The 21,451-nt window shown below is 44.2% G+C and overlaps 1 protein-coding gene across 6 annotated transcripts in view; it reads left to right on the top strand.

The window, feature by feature from the left end:
• SLC16A9 (solute carrier family 16 member 9) overlaps positions 1-20,806 on the top strand; it is a 35,231-nt gene extending 14,425 nt beyond the window's left edge. For 4 of the 6 annotated variants that reach the window (XM_061556573.1, XM_061556572.1, XM_061556571.1 and 1 more), the window contains 7 exons: positions 7,059-7,162; positions 7,361-7,504; positions 8,779-8,915; positions 10,651-10,829; positions 13,441-13,698; positions 14,214-14,473; positions 15,897-20,806. In XM_061556573.1, the coding sequence (XP_061412557.1) occupies positions 7,059-7,162; positions 7,361-7,504; positions 8,779-8,915; positions 10,651-10,829; positions 13,441-13,698; positions 14,214-14,473; positions 15,897-16,063 (1,249 nt within the window). In that variant the 3' untranslated portion in view covers positions 16,064-20,806. Of the gene's footprint in view, positions 1-4,883; positions 5,081-7,058; positions 7,163-7,360; positions 7,505-8,778; positions 8,916-10,643; positions 10,830-13,440; positions 13,699-14,213; positions 14,474-15,896 lie in introns of all 6 variants that reach the window. The other 2 variants (XM_061556576.1, XM_061556575.1) reach the window with 2 other exon arrangements.
• Positions 20,807-21,451: the final 645 nt, after the last annotated feature.

The following is a 21,451-nucleotide window of genomic DNA, read 5'->3' as shown; positions in this document are numbered from 1 at the left end:
TAAAAAAAACATGCTAAGTATTCTGCGAATAATGACACATCATCCACAGTGTCTCCACATCACCATGCCCAAACCAGCCTTTTCGACGGCCATGCCCTAAACAAGCCGTTCGAACGGCTGCGCAAAAAATATTTTCCATTCCTACCAAATGGACTACCTCCATGGGCGGAGTGGAATGCGCCACTGGTGTTCAGTACAGTACAGCTCCTCTTATACGTGGCTGTGGGGAGCCCATTGTCGTCGCCCCGACTCTCCGCGGGGTTAGCCACGGTTTTACTCTACTTATCCATGGGAATAAACACGCTTAATGGGAATCCGTTCGGCAATGAACTTGAGGGGGGTGGGGGGAGTGGGAGATACAATGCAGATTATTAAAATAATTGAAAGAAGAGGGCCACGGATACTATGATTTTTTTTACAGACCTTAGCTCCTGAAATTAATAGGATCATAGCAATTCTCCTGTATTGAAGTAAAACAACTCGGGGAGGGGAGTAGAGGCAGTTGTGTAGAAGGGCTGACAGGGCAAGGGGGGTGTTGCCGGGATTGAAGCTCCCAAGACAAGCAAGGCATGGCCCAGGATGAGCAGCAGGGAGAAAGAAGGAACGCCCGTACAGGAAGGGTATGAGGAGAGGGAGAAGGAAGGGCCGGGCCAGGATGCTGGGGAAGAGACGATGATGAGAGGAAATAAGGAGAATAGAGATGGACGGAGCAAGCAGCAGTGAGCTGCACGAAGCAGCATCTGTTTTCACAGGGGGCGGGGGAAGGGGACGGATCGAGAGTGGGAGTGGCCACACAGAAGTCACGGGAGACTTGAGCTGATCTCGATCTTTAAATGGGCCACTCATATTCAGTACTTCTATTGCTTCCAATGTACCTGTAGCTCTACTGTAATGTAAACCGTGATAACATTCGCGGCAGTCAGTGACTGCATCGGTACGAAAAATCACGCACGTGCACTTTGAGTGAACATTTCTAACAAACTCGAGAATGAACACGTCGCCACAATAAATCAGAAGATGCATACAAAGTGCCGCAACGTTGCAAATCGCATGCCGTCTGATACGCCAGTATACGGCAAGAGTGGCTATAAATGATGCAGGCCTTTTATTTCAGCCTGTGGCCAGGTGCTAGATGGGCCGTTACATCGCAGGGACCACGAAATGGCAACAGCTTGGGAAGGCCTTCATCCAGCAGTGGATTTATCATGGCTGAAGATGATGTTGCTTTGCAGCCTAAATATGTACGATTCTTTCGGAGCGTATTTTTCGTAAATTTAGTTGTGATACAAATCCTGCTTTGTCACACCATGTAATGTGTCGGCATAATTACATATTTTGTTTACCGCCCCTCTTGGTTGAACTGTCCGTAACGTGTGTTTTGAGAATTGCTTGTCCAAGCACACATACATGTTGACACACCCTTATTTGCCAGGAGGTTTCTGTTTTTCCGACCTTTGACCTCTCTACCCCCAAGCTACCCCGCTGATGGCCTGCAGCCCCCATTGATACGTTGTTTTGTATTTGTTTTTTGGTGTTTGTTACAACTGAAGTCACTCCGATGTCTACTGTAGTTTTGTACTATCACCCCATTATGTTTCAGGCCGCCGGCTCTGTTTTCATTCGACCCAATGTAAACTCGCATGACATGCGTGACACACACACACTGGTGAGGTTCATCGTGAATGCTCAACCGTCCGGGCTTAAATTGTCCACACCAATATCTCCCATCGTGGCTTTTCTGTGAGATCTTTCAGTGCCGCAAATGCGGGGACCCGATCCACTTCTCAATTACTCAGTTTTCCCACCTTCAGCGGAGCCTCCACCTTCCTGCACACTCGTTACTCAAACTCCCTGCGGAGGAATAAATACGCACGGGATTTTAAATTCCACACGAATACTTCAGAAAAATTCATCCTACAAAGACGTGTGTACTCATTTTTCACTGGCATACGATCATTCCTTCGTGGTCAGGGGGAAATATTTTTTATTTATGTTGCTGCTATTCCCCATTTCGACACGATGATAAGCCACTTCGTTATCATTTGTAGCCAGGTCGCTTCTGAGAAAGAGCTATAGAGCTCAGTGGGCTTTACCTGGTGAATATAGTTTTGTTCGGTTTAATTGTCAATGCCCTTTATTTGATGAGGAAATAACTGGTGCTCTACTCTATCAATGTCATTTATATAACTTGCCATTTGAACGGAGGGTAATGAAATTGCCGGCTTATTTCTCTGATCCGATGAGGCTCAGCCCTTTAAGCTATCCATTATGTAATAACAGTAATAATAATAATAATTTACAGCCCTTCGTCAATTCAAACTCCAAGCATCCCCATGCCTGGTCGGTCATGAGGGTTTTTGAACATGCTTCACCATGCTGGTGAGTACAAATTGGTGAAGGAGGTAGGATGGGGATGCAGCCCCGGTTCAAACATCGCTCGACACTAACGATATAGCCGTCGCCGAGAATCGAACTCGGGAAGCCAGGTTTCCAGCTCAGTTTGCTTGCAACTGCGCCACTGATGTACCCCGAAACTATCTGTTATGGTAATGTAATATATATGATAATGCGTGGTTGCATTACGATTCCATCCTGAGACACAAGTGAGATATTGAAATCAGGATTTTATATGAATCTAGACTCCCAAGCAACTAGATTCCTGCTTTTTGCACATAGGGCTGTACTCATCACCGTGCTTCCATGTGAATATTGTTGCGTCCATGTCGTCGCGTCCGTGTGACTATCACGTGACAAGGTGTCATCACAGCTACTTAAAAAAAAAAACGAAAAGGGGACATCAACAAACCACTAAAGACACTGCCATGTGATGGAAAACATTGTGTAGATGGCATAAAGTCCACTGAGCAATGTGGAAGTGAGCCCCTGGCAGCTGTTTTTTTTTTGTTACAGGCATTGTAGCGATGCAACTCACACATATGTAGCCTTCCCTTCAAACATTGACATGCAATCAGGGTCACTGAGCTCAAACTGTAACAAAATGCATAAATAGGGTGCCAATGTACATGTGTAATGACAGGATGACACCTGCTGGCTGGAAAAGGGAAGCACGGGTACGGGCACCGCTAAGACAACATCCAATCTGAAAGGGAGAGGGGAAAGGTAATAGGCGGGGTTGGCCGAGATGCTCCGGGAACCTGCTCGAAGGTTCCACGATAGGGCGTGGCCAGAAGCGGAGCCTAGCCGCGCCTGGGGAGATATAAGCAGGGTCGGACCAGGGCTCGGGGTTCGTGTGTGGAGTCTTGGGTCCGGACTGCGTCGCTACTCGCCGTCATCTCTCTCCGTCGTCCGGCCACGTGGAACATCTCCTGCGGGCTTCCATCACAATCATCGGTCATGCCGCCAGCCAGCGGCGTAGCCGAGTGTGGATGGTGGAACCTCGCCGAGTGATCGGCCGTGTGTGTAGCCGATAGAGACGTTGGCCTGTGTTGTGCCCATGTAAGAATAAAATAAGAAGTACCCTCTACACGACGTGTCGCGGAAGTCGCTCATTACACATGTGTCATCGTATGCCCGAGGACTTGCCCTCGTGATGAGCGTGGAGAAACACGTTTCCAATTAACCAACTATTAAATGTTACTAGCACCTGCAGAAAATACATTTAAATCAATGGTACCTTTTTGCCGTAACCAAAATGATTAAAAATAAGAATGGATTTTACACTTTATGGAAATAAAACAGGTGTTACTGTTCGCCTTTTGGTGTTCTCTGTCTAACACTGGTGGTGAGACAAGGCCATGAAGAAGGATGTCTCTGGTATAGGTCAATCAGTTTCAAAAACAATGCCCATATATTACACTATGGAACACAATTTTTGTTCCTGGGTAGTAAGTGTTATTTCATAATTGCTTTACCTAAAAAGTATAGAAAATAGCTATTAGTTCCCACAAACTTTGCTTTTGTGACCGGGACAGTGATATTTTGGAATTTACCTACTTTCAATGAGAAAACTGGCGAATTTGTGTATTTTCGTTCACATAAAGTCAGAAAAAACGTGAATCAAAATTAACATGAATTTATACTAAAGTAATGCAAAAATGACTACAAAAAATTTAGAAGTGAGTAGTTTTTCGAGATTCACGATTATACTGTAAATTACTTTCACGAATCAGCCCCCAAATGTAGTAGTCTCCCATCATTGTCTCGTTATACTGTCCTTGGTAGCGGCATTTAAAGTCCAGTATATCGTGGTGAAAGCGCCCGCCTTGCTCCTCCGAGTATGCTCCCATGTTCTCCTTGAATTTATCAAGATGACTTCAAGGATATGGACTTTGAGGGACATCCTACAGCCCATTGTGCCGTAGTTCTTAACCAGAGTCTTAACCAGCTCCACATAGTTTTCGACCTTATGATTGCCCAAGAAGCCACGAACCACTGCGACAAAGCTGTTCCAAGCCGCTTTCTTCTTACTAGTGAGCTTCTTGTGGAATTCATTGCACTCCAGGATCTTCTTTATCTGTCGTCCGACGGAGACACCGGCTTTGACCTTTGCCTCAGACAGCTTAGGGAAGAAGTCTTGAAGGCACTTGAAGGCTTCCGACTCCTTATCTACAGCTGTGACAAATTTTTCATAAGGCCCAATTTGAAGTGCAGTGGTGGCATCAGCACCTTCCGGGGGTCCACCAGTGGCTCCCAATTGACGTTGTTCCTCCCCACAGAGAACTCAGTCCGCTGTGGCCAGTCCCGCCTGTGGTAGTGCGCCTTGGTGTCCCTGCTGTCCCAAAGGCAAAGATAGCAGATAAACTTGGTAAAACCGCCTTGGAGACCCATCAGGAATGACACCATTTTGAGGTCTTCGATGACCTCCCAGCCGTACTCATTATACTTCAAGGCAAGGTATTGATGCTGTTGTAATCCTCTTTGAGGTGCACCGAGTGAGCCAGGGGAAGAGACGGGTACTTGTTACCATGATGGAGCAGCACGGCTTTGAGGCTCCTGGATGAGCTGTCAATGAAGAGGCGCCACTCATTCTGGTTACAGGCAATTCCGATTGCCTCGAACAGACTGGTCACATTGTGGCAGAAGCAGAGCCCATCTTGACGGGTGAAGAAGCTGCAAAAAGGTTGGTGACGCTTCCTCTGATCTGCGACTTTTACACTTTTATCCAACAAGTTCCACTGATTGAACCTAGACGTCAAAAGCTCGGCATTGGACTTGGTGAGACCAAGATCTCTGATAAAGTCGTTGAGGTCTTTTTGGTTGGGGTAGTATGGGTTTCTTTCCTCAGCTCCACCTCTGAAATTGTCATCTGGATCTACAACGTCTTCCTCGCTGTATGACTTGCTGCTCTCTTCTAAAGACCCTCTCTCCTCGGAGGAGTGGGTACGGGTAGCTCATGTGAGTGTGGCACCGGGGCAATGGATGAAGGAAGGTCCGGATACGTGATAGCAGGTGCATTCCTGCCAGTCCGACGTTTGGAAGGGTCCACCATGCAGAAGTAGCAGTTGCTTGAGTGGTCAGTGGGTTCCCGCCAAATTATTGGGATAGAGAACTTCATGGCTCTCTTTTACCCTCTGTACAATCCTGCAAAAAATGTATTTACTTCACCCATGACTAATGTGTAAACAATTCTCGCAACATTTTTCAATAACACTGAAAATTGTAAAACATTTGAAAATTAAAAACTTTTACAATTTTTTTTTACAAATTTTATAACATAAAATTCCAAACAACAATTGTTTATGCATTGCTTGCAGGTGAAATGAGGTGCCCAGGGTTTGTCTTGATCCCCGACAGGCATGCCGAAAAATGCCTTGTAGGCCTCACACATCTTAGCAGATGCTTCCACACAGTTCTTTTTCACTCTTGTCTTGATTAATTGGCCGCAGACATAGCAAAATGCGTCTGCTGGATGCTTGCAGCCTCTTGATGCCATCTCAGAAAAATGCAGAAATGTATCCACTGAGGCAGCTGGAACTAAACTGAACTGGTCGGCTTAAGGCCCCTGTATTTATACTAAAATATTTATATTACTGGAAAGTTATAGAATGTTCTAGAAATTACTCCAAGTTTAATCAGCACTGAATCTATCTGGAATGTTCTGGAAAATAGGTACATTTCCAAATATCACTGTCCTTGTTACAAAAGCAAAGTTTGTGGGGAATAATAGCCAATTTCTGTACTTTTGAGGCATAAGCAATTAGGAAATAACACTTACTACCCAGGAACAAATAAATAAAATAAATTGTGATCGAAACGTCGTTATTTGTTTTATTTTATTTCTACCTACGTGACTTTACCGAAAGAACCAACGAGTATTGTAATACAGTGTTATCAGAGCATGTTTGTTTACATGTTTTGCCACAAGTACGTGTGGTTAATGCAGCCTTGATGCCTTGAAATAGATGTATATTTGGTGTTAAAACATCTTAACGCCTCCTGTTTTATTGGCAGAAATTATAATAAAAGCTATTCTTATTTTTTTCATCAAATTAATATTGAATAACCAAAACTTAAAAATATATATCTAGCAGAGACATCCTTAATTCCTGGCCACGTGCTCCTTAATTTATTTGGATTTCTTATGAAAGCCTCACTGATTATAATTTTTGCGATGTTATAATTCCAATTGAGTAATTTTCCGATGATTTTGCATATGTGATCAATTTATCTGCGTACTGCATGTTTGTGTTAAAACATGCAAATAAACATGCTCTGCATGTTTGAACATCTTAACACCTGTATTCTTGCTCTAAAGTGTAAAACCTATTCGGTTTTTTTTCATCATCTTGATACTGGCAAAAAGTCCTGGTAGAGGCATTTGTAGTTTTCCTGTATTTATATATTTTTTGTAAATTAAACTACGTTATTTACCAGGTAAATCCCACTGAGCTATTAGCTCTTGATCAGATGTGACTTGATCACACATGACAGCTCATCGAAATGGCTGATATCAAACCTGCAACGTTGGCCCAATGTTGGCAAGCAGTTGGATCCATCGGCCCAACGTTCCATGATTGCTGGGTTCACCTCGTATGCAAATTGAATATTATATACAAAGCAACTTGCACCCTCTGTGTAATTCGTGTAATCCATTGCAGATGCATACCAATTTTCTTCGTGGAGTTTCAACAACACTTCTCAAAGGACACATCTACAACTGCATGGATTAACTCAATAATGGACTGCACCACCATGCTGTGTGGTACGAACATCCGCACTGATCATTATCATTATACATTGTCTCAATATGTCCATTGTACATTTATCCACCTGTACATTCTAACTTAAACTGAACACAAAACCATCACGTATATTTTATCACCTTGAGCTGTCACGAAGCGATACACTGCGATTCTGTTGACGTCCGTTCACTTGGCGTGGCCACTGTGCTGTGATGCAGCCCCCATTGGAAGCCTGCTGAGCACTCGCTTTGGCTGCCGGGCCACGGTGATGTTTGGTGGCCTGGTGTCATCCTCTGGTTTCATCATTGCCTCCTTTTCCCCAACCATCGAATTCCTTTACCTGTTCCTGGGACTGATGGCTGGTGAGTCAACGACTGCTTGAGGACTGCACGTGACGAAACCAGTTTACAGGTGTCACCCCCTGCAGATGACGTATATTGGAATGAGAGTATTCCCTCGTTATTCTCGAACTTGCTATCCGCGATTTTCGCTATCCGTGAATCGCATCTGGAACTCTACACAACTGCATTTAGAGAGAGATAAATAAAGGGATGAGAGAGAATGTGATGCGAGAAAATGATGAGATAAAGTGATGAGAGATCAAGTGATGAGAGATTAAGTGATGAGATAAAATTATGATATTAAGCGATGGGATTAAGTAATGAGAGAGAAAGCCTATTTATGTATTTATTTAAGGTAATATATGACGAAGATATGTTTTCGTTGGCCAATATCTTTATCCGCGAAATTTTATATTCACGAGCATATCCATAATCAATCCCTCGCGAATAATGAGGGGATACTGTATGGTAACATTCAATGCAAATTATAATAGTAATTTACAGATATTTGTCAGATTGCATCTGGTTGAAGGCCTCAAATGCCATGTTGGTCATAGGTGTTGTTGGACCATACTTCGCCACGCTGGTCAGTGCAGCACGGTGAAAGAGCGTGCCTAGTACGAACTCACATATCAGTAGCCACTGATGTAAATTGTGCAGTTCGTAACAACTGTACCCACAGCACTCCATCTGTTTAGGGTGTTTATTTATAGGTGAAAAAGATAACACTACCATTATTATTTGCTAACCGTGTTTTGTAAGTGAAGCAAAAACATTATCTCCTAATACTTAAGGCAACGACATTTCAGACCACAGTAAAATAATTGTGGTCTATTCATAGGAGAGGAATATTTAGAACGACACAAGTTACTGTTTACCAATCCAATACACTGCGAATCACAAATGGGTTGTATACGAAAGTCCGACATTGCAGATACTCTGGTTAATTATTAGGTCATTCGAATAAAAGCCGACATCAATGTAAGGTCACATGTGACACGGTTAAAGAAAGCCTACCTGTTTCCCTTGGAACTTGGTTTTATGTCAGTTACATCCTAGGATATGCCTCTAGCATTATAAAGTCAGTGCTCACATTTAACAAATGGCTATTGAAATGTGACTATTGAATATAGTGGCTCTTGATGCCAAAACATATTTCAAGCATGTTACATCACCGCAAAACCGTGGGGAATGGCGATGAATTGGAGAGGCCTTTATTCAGCAGTGGATTGATTATGGCTGCTGCTGCTGATGATGATGACATGTCACGCAATGTTGCCATTACGTTACCACAGGCCTAGGCTTCGCGCTGTGCTACTCCCCCTCGATTGCGATTGTCAGTCGCTACTTCCAGAGGCATCGGCTCTTGGCCACAGGGCTGGCCATGTCCGGCAACGGAGTGGGCACCTTCGTGTTGGCACCTGTGGTCCAGGTGAGACAGCAAACTCACCCAGGTGCCAGTTCATCCATGGGGCCAGAACAGAAAGCGGTACCGCCTAAGGCGGCTACAACAATTTATTTATGGTGCTCCGGCGCTGGCGAGATGTTAACTCCCTCGCCTCGTATACACGAGGTCGTGGGTTTGATCCCAACCCTGACGCCTGCTGTATATTTGGAGTTTGCATGTTTTCCCGATGGTCGCGTGGATTTTTCTCTGGCTCCTCCGTTTTTTTATGGTAGTTAAATGTAATTAATGTATGTGGTAACATTTTAAAATGAACAATTTAGCAGTGTTATGTTTTAACATTTGACAAGTCTAGTCCAGAGCTGGACGATCTGATTGGTTTAGAAACTGATTACTAAACTTATCTGATAAACAAAAAAATATGAAAAAAATAATCACCTCCATTATCATGTGTGTTGCTGGACGGGAGGTGATGGGCAGGGCTTGGTGATGTCATTGGCGTCATAAGCTGTCTACAATTGGGTGTGGCTTGTAGAGAGGCAAGATATCTGGGCTTCCACCAGATTGTAAGGAGCCAGAAAAATGTTTGGTTAATAAATCGACGAATTGTCCCAACTTGAATATTTTTTGGGACCATGTACTGCATTTCATTTTACTGTGTATTTACAATGCCTGTACTCCTATTTAAATCAGTTGCAATTTCAGCATTTCAGATTTTCAAAAGGTTAGCATTCATAAAGTCTAAGTGTCTCTATGCTCAAACGAGCACTGTAATGGTGTTGGTGGTGTTTGTGTAGGCACCCCAAAGCCAGTGGTGAAAATTCCACAATCCTGTGACATACGCAAATGTCTCTTTCGAACAACCACTGATAACTTCACACAAAGCTGTACTCGTGTTTTCAGCCATGGAAGGATGACGGGCTAAGTCACCCTTTGACCCGATAATTAAATTAACATGTAACGTTCTCACCTGCCCCTACTGAACATCTGTGAAAAATAACTTTAAAGCTCATCGGATTCCTCCAGTATAAATAAATATTCTGATTCTGAATTCACAACTTCCAGATTGAGAGGCATGCACTATAGCGCCACCTGGCTGGAAATTACATTCACTGCCTCACCAAATAGTGTAGAACTCCCACCTCATCACATATCTAACACAGTTCTGTTGTTGTCAAATGAATGTCTCTGAACAGATGCCTACAGAGAGTCCTTATGACATTTGATGCCTCTGGTTCCTTTGTTCATATAAATGTATCAACTGAAAGTTTTTAACGAATTAGCATATTTTGTTTACGTAACAAACCTTACCAATTGGCTGTCAGGTGCTGGCGGGTTTAACGACGCATTTATATTTACGCACTCTAATCCAGAAAACACATCTTTTGTGGATAATATTAGTCGCGAAAGCCTACTACGTGTTAAGAATTAAGGCGCAATGCACCGTTACCTATACCCACCCTCCCAATTCGCTGCTCTAAATCTCCACATGATGATAAGCCACTTCGTTGAGCTATCATTTGTGGCCAGGTCGCTTCTGAAAAAGAAGCAAATACCTGGGAAGATTAAAAAAAAAGTTTACTTTTATGTATGTTTGTTTACCGTTCCTATACTTTACACTCCTATCGTGTTTGTGTATTGTTTGTTGTTGTAACGTTCTCACGCCATGCCCTTCTGGACATTTGTGATAAAGAGCCATGTACATAGCCAATTCTGATTCTGAATTCCATTCTCTCCACTAAACGTCGCGCGGAGGGAGCAGCTGCTGATCGAGGTGTACGCTTGGCGGGGAGCGCTGCTGCTGCTGGGGGCCTTTGTGGCGCAGCTGTGCGTGTGCGGAGCCCTGCTCAGGCCCCTGGCCTCGCCGGCCGCTCCCACCGCCAAGCCCGGCCTGCTCGGCAAGCAGCCGGCAGAGACAGCGACGCCTCTCGACCGCTACAAGTGTGTGACTCCACCTATTCTTCTTTATCCTCCTCTAGAATGTTTTTTTCATATTAAGAATTATTTTTTTCATTTTTTTTACTTGTTTCGCTTCGTACATAGCAAACCATGCTATAATAATGTTGGAAAACTAATCTGAGTTCTGCTTATATATATACATTTTTACCCATAATGCCACGCTACAACAGTTGGTAATACAATAATGCGTATTGCCTTGAATAATATCTGCTAACCCTTAGCAGCATTTGTTTTAACAAGCCCACCTTTGCTGATGAAACCCAGAAGGTCAAAATCGGTCCTGCGTTTGCTGGCTTAAGCAAATGTTGCCTGGATAATATTGGCTTGAAAAGCCAATAGGACAATGGCCTCAAATATTGTTATTCAATATTATTTCTATGCTTGCCTGTAATCTGGACTTAATAGGGGTTCACTAACACAGTACTTGGTATAACAATCCACGAGGCTATATGGGAGTTCTTTGTATGTGCGTGCATATGGGTAATCTACGTTTACCTTAAAATATCCTACATTGTAATCATGATTTTCAAAGACTGGAAACCAGAGTATTGTATAATTGCTGTACATTAAATCAACTCTTTAATTCATGAAATAGTTTGGTGGAAGCTAGAATACTGCATTATAATATTCATTTTGATGAGACACATGATTTAAAATCGATATCTAAAGGCTGTTCTGCAAGGTGAAGTCATTTGTGACTTTTGAATCACAAATGCCTATTATAAGGATAATTGTTTAGCCATTTCCTCTTATACACTTTCATGTGGGACGAAACCAGGGGCAGCTGGAGAAAACTCGGAGCAGGAACAAAACACTTCGACTCTGCACTGATAGCCTACCACAAACCACGTTGCCCTACACTGCCTCGCAACCCAATATGTAAAAACTAAATTGGTAAGATTAATGCTGTACTTTCCATAGACGGTGACCGTGACAGACCCCTTCCTTTGCACAGGTCTGAAAAGAGCTATTGCATTTTAATGGGATCTCATCCAGCCAAATGACAGCCTGCGGGAAACTCTAATAGCAGAGATGTTCAACAGTTCCTTACTCTGTCAGTTTAACACGGAGGCATTTCGCGACCAATATCAACCATAATACAGGTTTTTTTCAGGTTAGATTGCATAAATGTATAAATGTGTCGTTAAACCCGCCACCACCCGACAGCCAATTAGGGGCCGTCCATAAATGACGTCACGCTATTTTGGGCGATTTTATACTCCCCCTCCCCCCCTAGTCACATGGCCTCTCAAAAAGTCAGACCCCCCTCAAATATGACGTCACAAAGCTCTGCCCCCCCCCAAACATATTTCCATTTTGAAAATAAAACATGCTTCAAATCACTTTAAACTAAAAATATTGTCATTATAGTGCGTATTTAATGTGGCGCTGTACTCTGTTGTAGGAGAAAACACGTATTAGAAAGGAGGCGTTGGAAAGCTGAAATTTAGCATAAAATTCACTTGAAAATATTCAACTAAAACTGCAGATGTTCAGAATATTATATTGAAATTCTCTTATAATTATAAAATAAAAGTAATTATAACTATAAAAAATACTTGAAAATTTGTAGTAAAACAAAGCAAAATGGAGAGTACAAGTATAACAATCACATATTTAACAGAATGAAAAGCCCTGGTAGAATCATTACAATCAAAATGTTTAATAACAATCATTCAAAAAATTTACAAAATGTATGCTTCTCCATTCTCTCATGGAGAAGCAAAATGCTCCTTCATGGAAGAAATAAAAGGTGACCTTAGTAAATTTAAATAATCAAATAGTTAATAATGAAAATTAATCAAAATTAGTGTTGTTATAACAATTCTATTTCATCAATATTTATTTAAAGTTGCGCATTTTGATGTGACGTCACATTTCTCAAACCCCCCCTCCCCCCCTCGTCACACATCGTCACAAATGTCTGACCCCCCCTCCCCCCCCTCGGTGCGTGACGTCATTTATGGACGGCCCCTTAGTAAGGTTTGTCACCTAAACAGAACATGCCAATTCGTTACTAGTCCAGCACACAGATGTGTTGGAGAGCTAAGCCACAACATTTACAATCTGAGTACGACATTTTGCCAGTAATTACAACTAGCTGCATCAGGCGACATCCAAATTTGTCGAGATATCCGTGGCCTGTCACTAGCACCAGATTAATTGTTTTTGGGTGGCCATCTGTATATTCAATTCCTTCCCTTGAGCATTTTACCACCACCTACGCAAGATTCCAAACATTCCTATCCTAATTCACCTTGGATTTTTCAGTGCTAGTTTTAAAATGTGAAATACCAATTGTAGATCTAAATGACAGTCAATACAAACAAAACCAGTTGGAATTGTAGGACACCGCCTATAGTGGTGCACTACAGGCGATGTGATGCAAACGCACTTTAACCATAGTGATGCTATGGCTCTAAATACCAGGTACCTATAGGATTTACCATCGTGCCGAGCATCGCTGTTTTGACCTTCATAGAGTGGGACGTGCTGTTACATATCCTCGGAGTCCCCCAGGGGGGCGGCCATGGCCTCTTAAGGCCTCCCCCGCATTAACCCGGCGGCGGTGGCGGTTCCGCACCCGTTGCAGGCCGCGCATGCTGTGCGAGGTGGCGATGGCGGCGGCGCGGCGAGGGTGCCGCGGGGCCCTGGCGTGCAGGCCCGAGCTGCCCGTGCTGTGCCTGTCCGTGTCCCTGCTGGCCTACGGGTGCATCACGCCGCTCGTCTACCTCGTGCCGTTTGCGCACAGCGTGGAGACGCCCGAGAGGCAGGCGGCCTTCCTGCTCTCCCTCCTCGGCGTGATGGACATCGTCGGCACCGTGACGTACAGCTGGCTCATCGACCGCGAGTCAGTGGCTCCGGGGGTTTTCTTTTTTGTTGCCTGATACACGGAATGTGATCTGATGTAGGCGGCGGTATACGGTGTTTGTAGAGTTTGAGAATTACCTGGTAATAGTTTGAACGTATATAGCATTTGTTGTCCCCCCCCCCCCGTGCACCTTCGACTAGCACTGTTGGTTACATACGGTGCAAAAGAAATTCTACATACATCTAAATACTGAAATAACACGTATAGAACTTAGAAAACACAATACGTTTTTTAATTCTTATATTCTATAAACACCACTCAATTTGGGTGCGCCTCCAGCATCCGCTGTCACCCATGGGCCAGATGAGCAGAAAGGACCGGGCGATGAAGCGATGGGGGGGGGGGGGGAATTTAACTGGGGCCCCTCATTTGATTCCTTGCAAGCAGAGACCCACGCCAACCACCCTCGAACGTGCGCGAGTGACGCACAGAGTCAGGGTCTCTCGACTCGCACGGCAACGGTCCGTAACGATCTCCCACTCGTGCTCGCCCAGGTGCCTTCGGTCGCGGCGAGCGCACTGCTACTGCGTGGCGGTCGGCCTGTACGGCGCGTGCGCCCTCGCCCTCCCCGCCATGCGCAGCTTCTCGCTGCTCGTCGCCTTCGCCGCCCTCTACGGCTACTTCAACGGCGCGTGCACCCCGCTCATCCCCGTGCTCGTGGCCGACCTGGTGGAGCCGGCGAGCGCCAGCACAGCCATCGGCCTAATCTACGCCATGCACGCGCTGCCCTACCTCCTCGGCCCACCCACCGCAGGTTACCGAGCCCTACGGTGACATCCGTATTCGCGTGCGCTTTTAAGTGGCTCTGGACGCCTTCGTGAGTTCACAACCTCGTCAAAGTTCCACAGTTCGAATGCAAATAGCCACGGCGCGATGTAACTAAGTCATCAGGTATGTGCCTGATCTCGTCCAGATCTCAGAAGCTAAGCAGGTGTTGAGCCTGGATAGTGCTTTGATGGGGTGACCACCATGCACAAAACAGGCTGTCATAGGCCGCTGTAGGGCTATATAGTGGGCGGCAGATGGAACTGCAGCATAAACCGTTGCTGTTCTGTACTTGCTTTTATGTCTACGCGTGGCGTATGGTAAAATAACCCCCTTGAGCCATGAGGTGTGGTAGGCCATCATTCATAAGTGGAATGACACAAAGGCTGTGCATGGTACACACACCAGATTCAATGAAGTGGAGTGGGTTGATAGTGTGTCCACGTAATTCTCTCAATTCAAGCTCTTTTGGAGAAAAAAAATCTAAATATCTCGAATGATTAACGCGAAGAAAGCGGCTGGATCTTTGTCGAGCGTGAAAGCGCCATTGTCTGATATTTGGTACAGTAGAAGCCCTCTTAACGACGGTAATTGGTTCCATGAAACCGTCCGTTAAGTGATTGGTCATTAAGTGAGTATAAGAAATACACGTTAAAGGCTTAAATCGTTCCGATAACATTTCCACTTGGTGGGCCTGTTAAGTGACCTCTGAAAATATGGTGTTCTAATTAAGAAAAACCTCGTGATATTATTGACTTTCCCGTGAAAGTGATATAACTGTCTTATCTACCAACGGTAGGCATTTATAAACAATACGAAACAAAACAACAGAGCACTCATGCTGTCCTCATGACCCTCAAGTCCACAAGACAAAACTTCTTCGACACTGCCAAACGCTTCGAGCATGTAGGCCGTAACCTGGTGTATTTGTACAATGCAACCTAGCGCTGTGACATCATCATTACAGCCATGAATGCCTTTTTCACCGCCCTGAATGTGTCTCAATCGGCGTGGCTAAAATGCGAAGCTGCTAATCGCAATGACTGAAAGGAAATTTCTCACTCGGACGCCTATACAGCTGCCCCGAGACCTCCCCGAGGCACAAATCAGACTGTGCTGTTGCAGTGGTTTCTGATATGAACAACTTAAAATGTTATCTTCGTTAGGCAAATCACGTCTAAATTTTTTTTATATATATTAATACATGAAGATACTAACAACATTATAAACACATGTTAAAAGTAACATGGTTAATCAATGCATTATTTAATATTTACTGTACCTGTGACAGCCCGTCGTTAACCGGGGAATGGTCGGTAAGAAAACACATTGGGCTCTATGGGGGCCCGTCGTGAAGCGATTAGTCGTTAAGAGGGGTTCTAAATGAGGCCTGTTTTTCCCCTGTCCCACAGGCTGGCTGGTGGACTTGACGGCAGATTATAATGCCGCATTCTTCCTCAGCGGAGCCATCATCATGCTCGGCTCAGCCACGTTTGCGCTGGCCACCTGCGCGACGTTGGCATCGGTCACCTGCAACAAAGGGCACCTGAAAGCCCCTTCAGGACATGGGGATGTCTAGGGGCCCACCAGGTACACGAGTTGTATATAAGGAGTGTGCCTTCAGCCGTGAAACATTTTGAACAGTTTAAGATGTGCACCTCTTTCAAGATGCCTGGTCAGTGTGGAGGAGGAGTGAGCCAAAATACCTCTCTTGAGGGGCCTCGCTCCCACTAGTGGAGGCCCTTCCACCAGCAGTGGCATGAACAAGCAATCGCAGGGCTGCACCTTTGCCTTTTAATAGGTGCACCCAATTCCAGGGCACGACCTGTATGTATGTATATATAAGAATAGTTTTTACCCTTTCTTGCAACAAAACAGGTGCTAAGATTTGAAAACATCAAACTGAAACTTTTTGCAAGGAATCATGTCTGCATTAACCACATATACTTGTGGTGAACATGCAAACAAAAAACATGCTGTGACAGTATGTGCATTGTCTTCTGATTGGGCCACACCAGAGACAGCTTTCTTTAGAGCCTAGTTTCAGAAAGTGTTAGAGCAGAGGACGCCAAAAAGCGAACAGCACAAAGACAATGCCACTATCAGGGCATTGAGAGCTCGGGTCGAACAGCTACATCAAGGGACCTCCTTTGCCAGTATCAAAATATAGAAATAGGTTTTACCCTTTCTGGCAATAAAACAGGTGTTAAGATGTTAAAACACAAAACTGCAATGAATCATGTCTGCTTTACCCACATATACTTGTGGTGAACATGCATGATGTAGCTGTTTTATTGCCAGAAATGGTAAAACCGATTCTTATATTTTGATACTGGCAAGGGAGGTCCCATGATGTATGTATGTATGTTGAACTTTTTTCGCACCGTACGTAGCCAAATGCCAGAGGTCTGGAAAATGGGGCATTTAAAAATGCTCAGTACATTACGTTGAAGATCAATTTTCACACTAATCTCATAAAAGACACAATCCTGATGGATTTTGTTATATCTGCTGAGTCCCCCTTGAATCTTCACATGGAACTTAACCAACACTGCAGGTGGAATGTGGTGTGGGTCATTCACATTAGCATCTACATATCAATGTGTTGTATACCACCATTGTCTCCTACATCATCATCAAGTTACATGTTATTGTTCCTCATGTTTATTTTACAGTGTCTCAAAGTGCACAATTATCAAACATTTCTGGTTGTGGTTTGCTATCATGACTTTAACAGTATTTTATATTGCGACTTTTACACTGGTTATGTCTCAAAGGGCACACACACACCCACAAACCAGACGATTGAGGGGCTGAGCTATTGCCAGCAGTCCCTTTCTGAAACCTCACATTACGGCGTACATTGAAATGTGTAATTTTTATTTGGATCAAGGTTGAGAAAGAAAACACTGCGCGCTCTTGCGAGTGATGTTACACGAGTAATTTGCGTCCACTTTACCAGTTTTATAATGGCGTTATACAAGTGCAATCAAGCAACCAAGAACATTTGGCAGTATATTAGTGGTGATATGGATCTTCTATGATACAGTATTTAATTGTATAGTATTTGTGTTTGCTCTAATCATTTTTTTTATTTAGATCATATGCTGCCATGATGTAATGGTTTTCACACTGGGCTTGCAGTCCAGAGATCACCAAAATTTGATTCCCCGGCACGGCAGTTGAAGCAATTGGCAAGTTTATTAACCCAGCCCCACCTCTGTCCACTTAGTACAATGGTCCATCGGTTAACGATGTTAATGTGAATTGGTTCCACGAAACCCATCGTTAATTGAAGTTATCATTAATCGACTATAGGAAATACATGATAAAGGCTTAATTTGTTCCAAGACGATGGGAAGTTTAGCTTTTTCACCTTAAAAACATAGTTTATAACTTTTAAACATGCAATTTTAATACATAAACGTTATAACATATGAAATAATTAATATTAATAGAAACATTGAAAAATAATGAATAAATAAATAGAGCATACAAAGGTGCATAAATAGAGCATAAAAGAAAAATTACTACCTTAGGAGTTGGGGTGGGAGAAAATTAATTTTTGGAAGGAGAGTCTCCTTCCATTAGAGTCCTCTGGAGGTTCAGGGGTGGTGGAGGTTGAGGGATCATTAGCGAGCCAGTTGCTCTCAAAACGCTCAGAAAAGGGCGTTGCTTATTGGCTGAGGTCTGCTGAGTCCACTTTGGAGCCCTCCGATTGGCCGAAATTGGCGGCCGCGTGGTATCTTAAACTTGGTTAATCGAAAATGTATCCTTAATAGAAACAATGGGACCCTATGGGAGGCAGATCGTTAATCGAAGGCATCGTAAACCGAGGGACCACTGTAGTTGGAATCTGTACACCACAGTCTATCGGCAGGTCGCATGCCATGGGGTAAAGTGTGGGTACTCCTCCCCCCTCTTTTGAGATGTCTGGCCACCGTGGAAGAGCAGACAAAATACCCTTGAAAGGGATACTTGGCATGACCGTGTAATTGCAGGGCTGCTCCTTTGCTGTTTATAGATGAGTGTCAAATTGTTCCACTGATACTTGCATTTCCAAGAAAAGTTTTCCTGAAGTCTACCTCGCTTTGAAAAAAAAACATTGTAAAATGTGTGTACTACATTACTATTGTAAAACGAATTGGGTTACTAATTTATTGATGTATTAAGCAATAGATATTTTTTTATTAAATTAAGAAAATTCTATTAATTAATATTACGAATTACAATCTTATAACAAAGTAAACTAAATGTCTCGGCCTCGCTATGTGTTGCATTGTACCACTATTCGAGCAGATCAACTTCGTGTTAATAACACATACAGACTTTGCCAGGATGAACGTCAAATATTCCTATGCGTTTCATGAAGAACGAAGTAAAACTAGTGATGAACACTGCAGCATCATAACTTTCTGCTTAAATAACATCAATCTCAATAGGTATTGGATGGACCAAGCATCCAATACCTATGCTTGTTAATGCAGTTGATCTCGTTTGCATATGCTGCATGTTGCATGCAATGGAAGATAGCTTTGTTCTGGAAAGCTCATCTTGAGTGCTTTGCACCATGCAGTGATGCCACCCATTGCAGTTATCAGTGGCACCTCTGTGTGTATGACGTAGGCAGTTTGCAATATTAATTAGATGCTCTATAGCTTACAAGAGCATTGCCCAGTTTGGGAAGTATTCAAAATGGTGCAGACTCAATGGACTTCTTGGCAGCATGCTTGTAAACAAGGTTGTCACTTGGGGACGAATCTCATTGTCTAACTCGGGTTCTACGAGCCCAAAGGACTCCTTGGTGGTACATGGGCCACCGCCAAGTCGTAACAGGAATGCGGGATCCGAGAGCAACATGGTGTGCTTCAGCAGAGATGTAGGGATGGACCTAGTCCCGAGATTTGCTGGATTCTAATTAGTTGGAATGTAATTCCATTGCTCTGGATGCGTCGACTTCCTGATGCGTTCCACCCTGTTGCTGATGTAGATGTAGAATCTTCTGGTTTGGTTGTGTATGTATCCTAGTACGACCTTGATATCCATATAGAACTTGACAGCGTCTGGTTTAATATTCAATTCGTCCAAAATTAATTCCGCCAATTCTGTAGCTAGAACGGATCCACACAGCTCAAGACCACATATCTGCAGTGGGTCAAAACACTCAATAATTTTCACAAAAACGTATTTTTTTTCGTGATTTTTATTTTGGCGTTGCTTAGGAAACGTTAATGCACTTAGATAAAAAAAAACGGTGGGGAGTAACTTTTTTGATCGTTTTCAAATAGATGGCTTTCATCGATCACATCTCCTCATTAAGGTGTAGTCTTGTCATATATATAAATTATTTTTTAAGAAATCAATTGTGTATGCCCATGAAGTGAGTGTCCAACAGCAAGTGACAGACGACTGCTCAGCAAGGGTGGCAGTACGGTATGAAATTGGTTCTTAAATACGGTACGATATTACGGTACAATATCCTTTCATCAGGTACAGGTACGAAAGTAGAGTATTTTTTTACGTACCTTTTCGTACCCTATTCGTAATCGATCTATTAACTCAGGTAATCGATCTATTAAATAAAAGCTAAGCATCTGAATTTATTATAGTCATTTTACTCTCTTTTCTTTAAAGGCGACTACAAGAATGTAACACATTAGTTATCAAAAAACTAAAATGGCAGGCAAGATGATTTTCTCAAACCACATACCATTGATAACGGATGAGAATTTAAAGATTTTTTTCAACATTTCGAAATTATGCGATTTCAATATTTTTTGTGAATTCGAGAAAAAAATCAAACATGTGTAATAAAAGGACTCGAACACTTCTTTCTGTCTTCGTGTCTTTATTCAGGTTCACGTCTTTACCCACACGGCACTCTGTTATAACTCCTGTATTTGTAGCCCCCGGCTATTCACTGCTATTATAGCTTCCTCACCCCTCTGACTCTCTGCTTCATCTACTGTAACCTCCTCCCTGCAGACTTGCTGCTACCCCTATGTGCAGACCCTCTGGCTGTCACTGTATGCAGACCCGCTGCCCACTCTCTCTGTGCAGCCCCGCTGCTGACTGCAGCCTCCTCGCTGCTTCGGGTCGGTCACCGCTGGCCAACGGTGCCGATCCTCGCTCCCCCCGTGTTCGTGGCGATCTCGCCACACCCCTCTTCGCCCTTCGTGGCCTTCCTCTGTTCCTGTTTCCCCGTCACTCCCCCTGCTCTTCCGGTTCCCCTCCTTCTATACTCAACCCCTCTCCCCCCACGTGACCTAACTCCTCCCCCCCTGACGGCACCTCAGAAGGGCCGTTTACAACCGCATTACATCACCCTCCCCCCTAAAGAAAATCCAGCCGACCTCGGCTGAATTGCAACCTGAAAAGCAATGCGGGTGTAAAGGGCCAACACGCAAAAAGACACGAAGCATTGAAGAACATTATAACAATAACACAACACAACACAATCTAACGAAACGTGAGGGATTTCGAGCGAGTACGGGTAGCCGGGCCGTCCCGGACGGTCGGCGGCCCACCCGCCGAGCGGGAACGTGGAAGGGTTTTAGGGGCGACGGGCGCAAGTTCTTCCGTCGCCATTGGAGGCCCGCCACTGTCCCGCTCGCGTCCAGAAACATCCCGTACTCGCGTCCGCGGAGGGATAGGAAGAGCTGCAGGTCCCGTGGTTTCTGCGGCTCCGGTCGGCGTCCCACAAGCGGAAGGTCCTCCTCCCTGCGCTGTCACGGCCGGCTTGTCTGTGAAGGGTACGACAGGCGCTCTCGCAAGGTCAGCAGACACAGGCAAGGGCGAGTCGGCAGCAACAGACCCCGGCAAGGCAACTTGGGGAGATGACGCATCCGGCCGTGGGGCAATGTATGGCTTCAACCGGGACGTGTGCACGAACCAACGCCGTGCACCAACCTGAACACGCGCCGACTGTGGGTTAGGAACCTCAATGAGGCGGACCGGACCCTGCCAA

Source organism: Lethenteron reissneri, chromosome 22 (assembly GCF_015708825.2).
Source record: "Lethenteron reissneri isolate LAM-NWPU_2019-01 chromosome 22, ASM1570882v1, whole genome shotgun sequence".
NCBI classification, from domain to species: Eukaryota; Metazoa; Chordata; class Hyperoartia; order Petromyzontiformes; family Petromyzontidae; genus Lethenteron; species Lethenteron reissneri.
The sequence above is the reverse complement of the archived record's forward strand: the minus strand, read 5'-3'. Positions and strand labels throughout refer to the sequence as shown.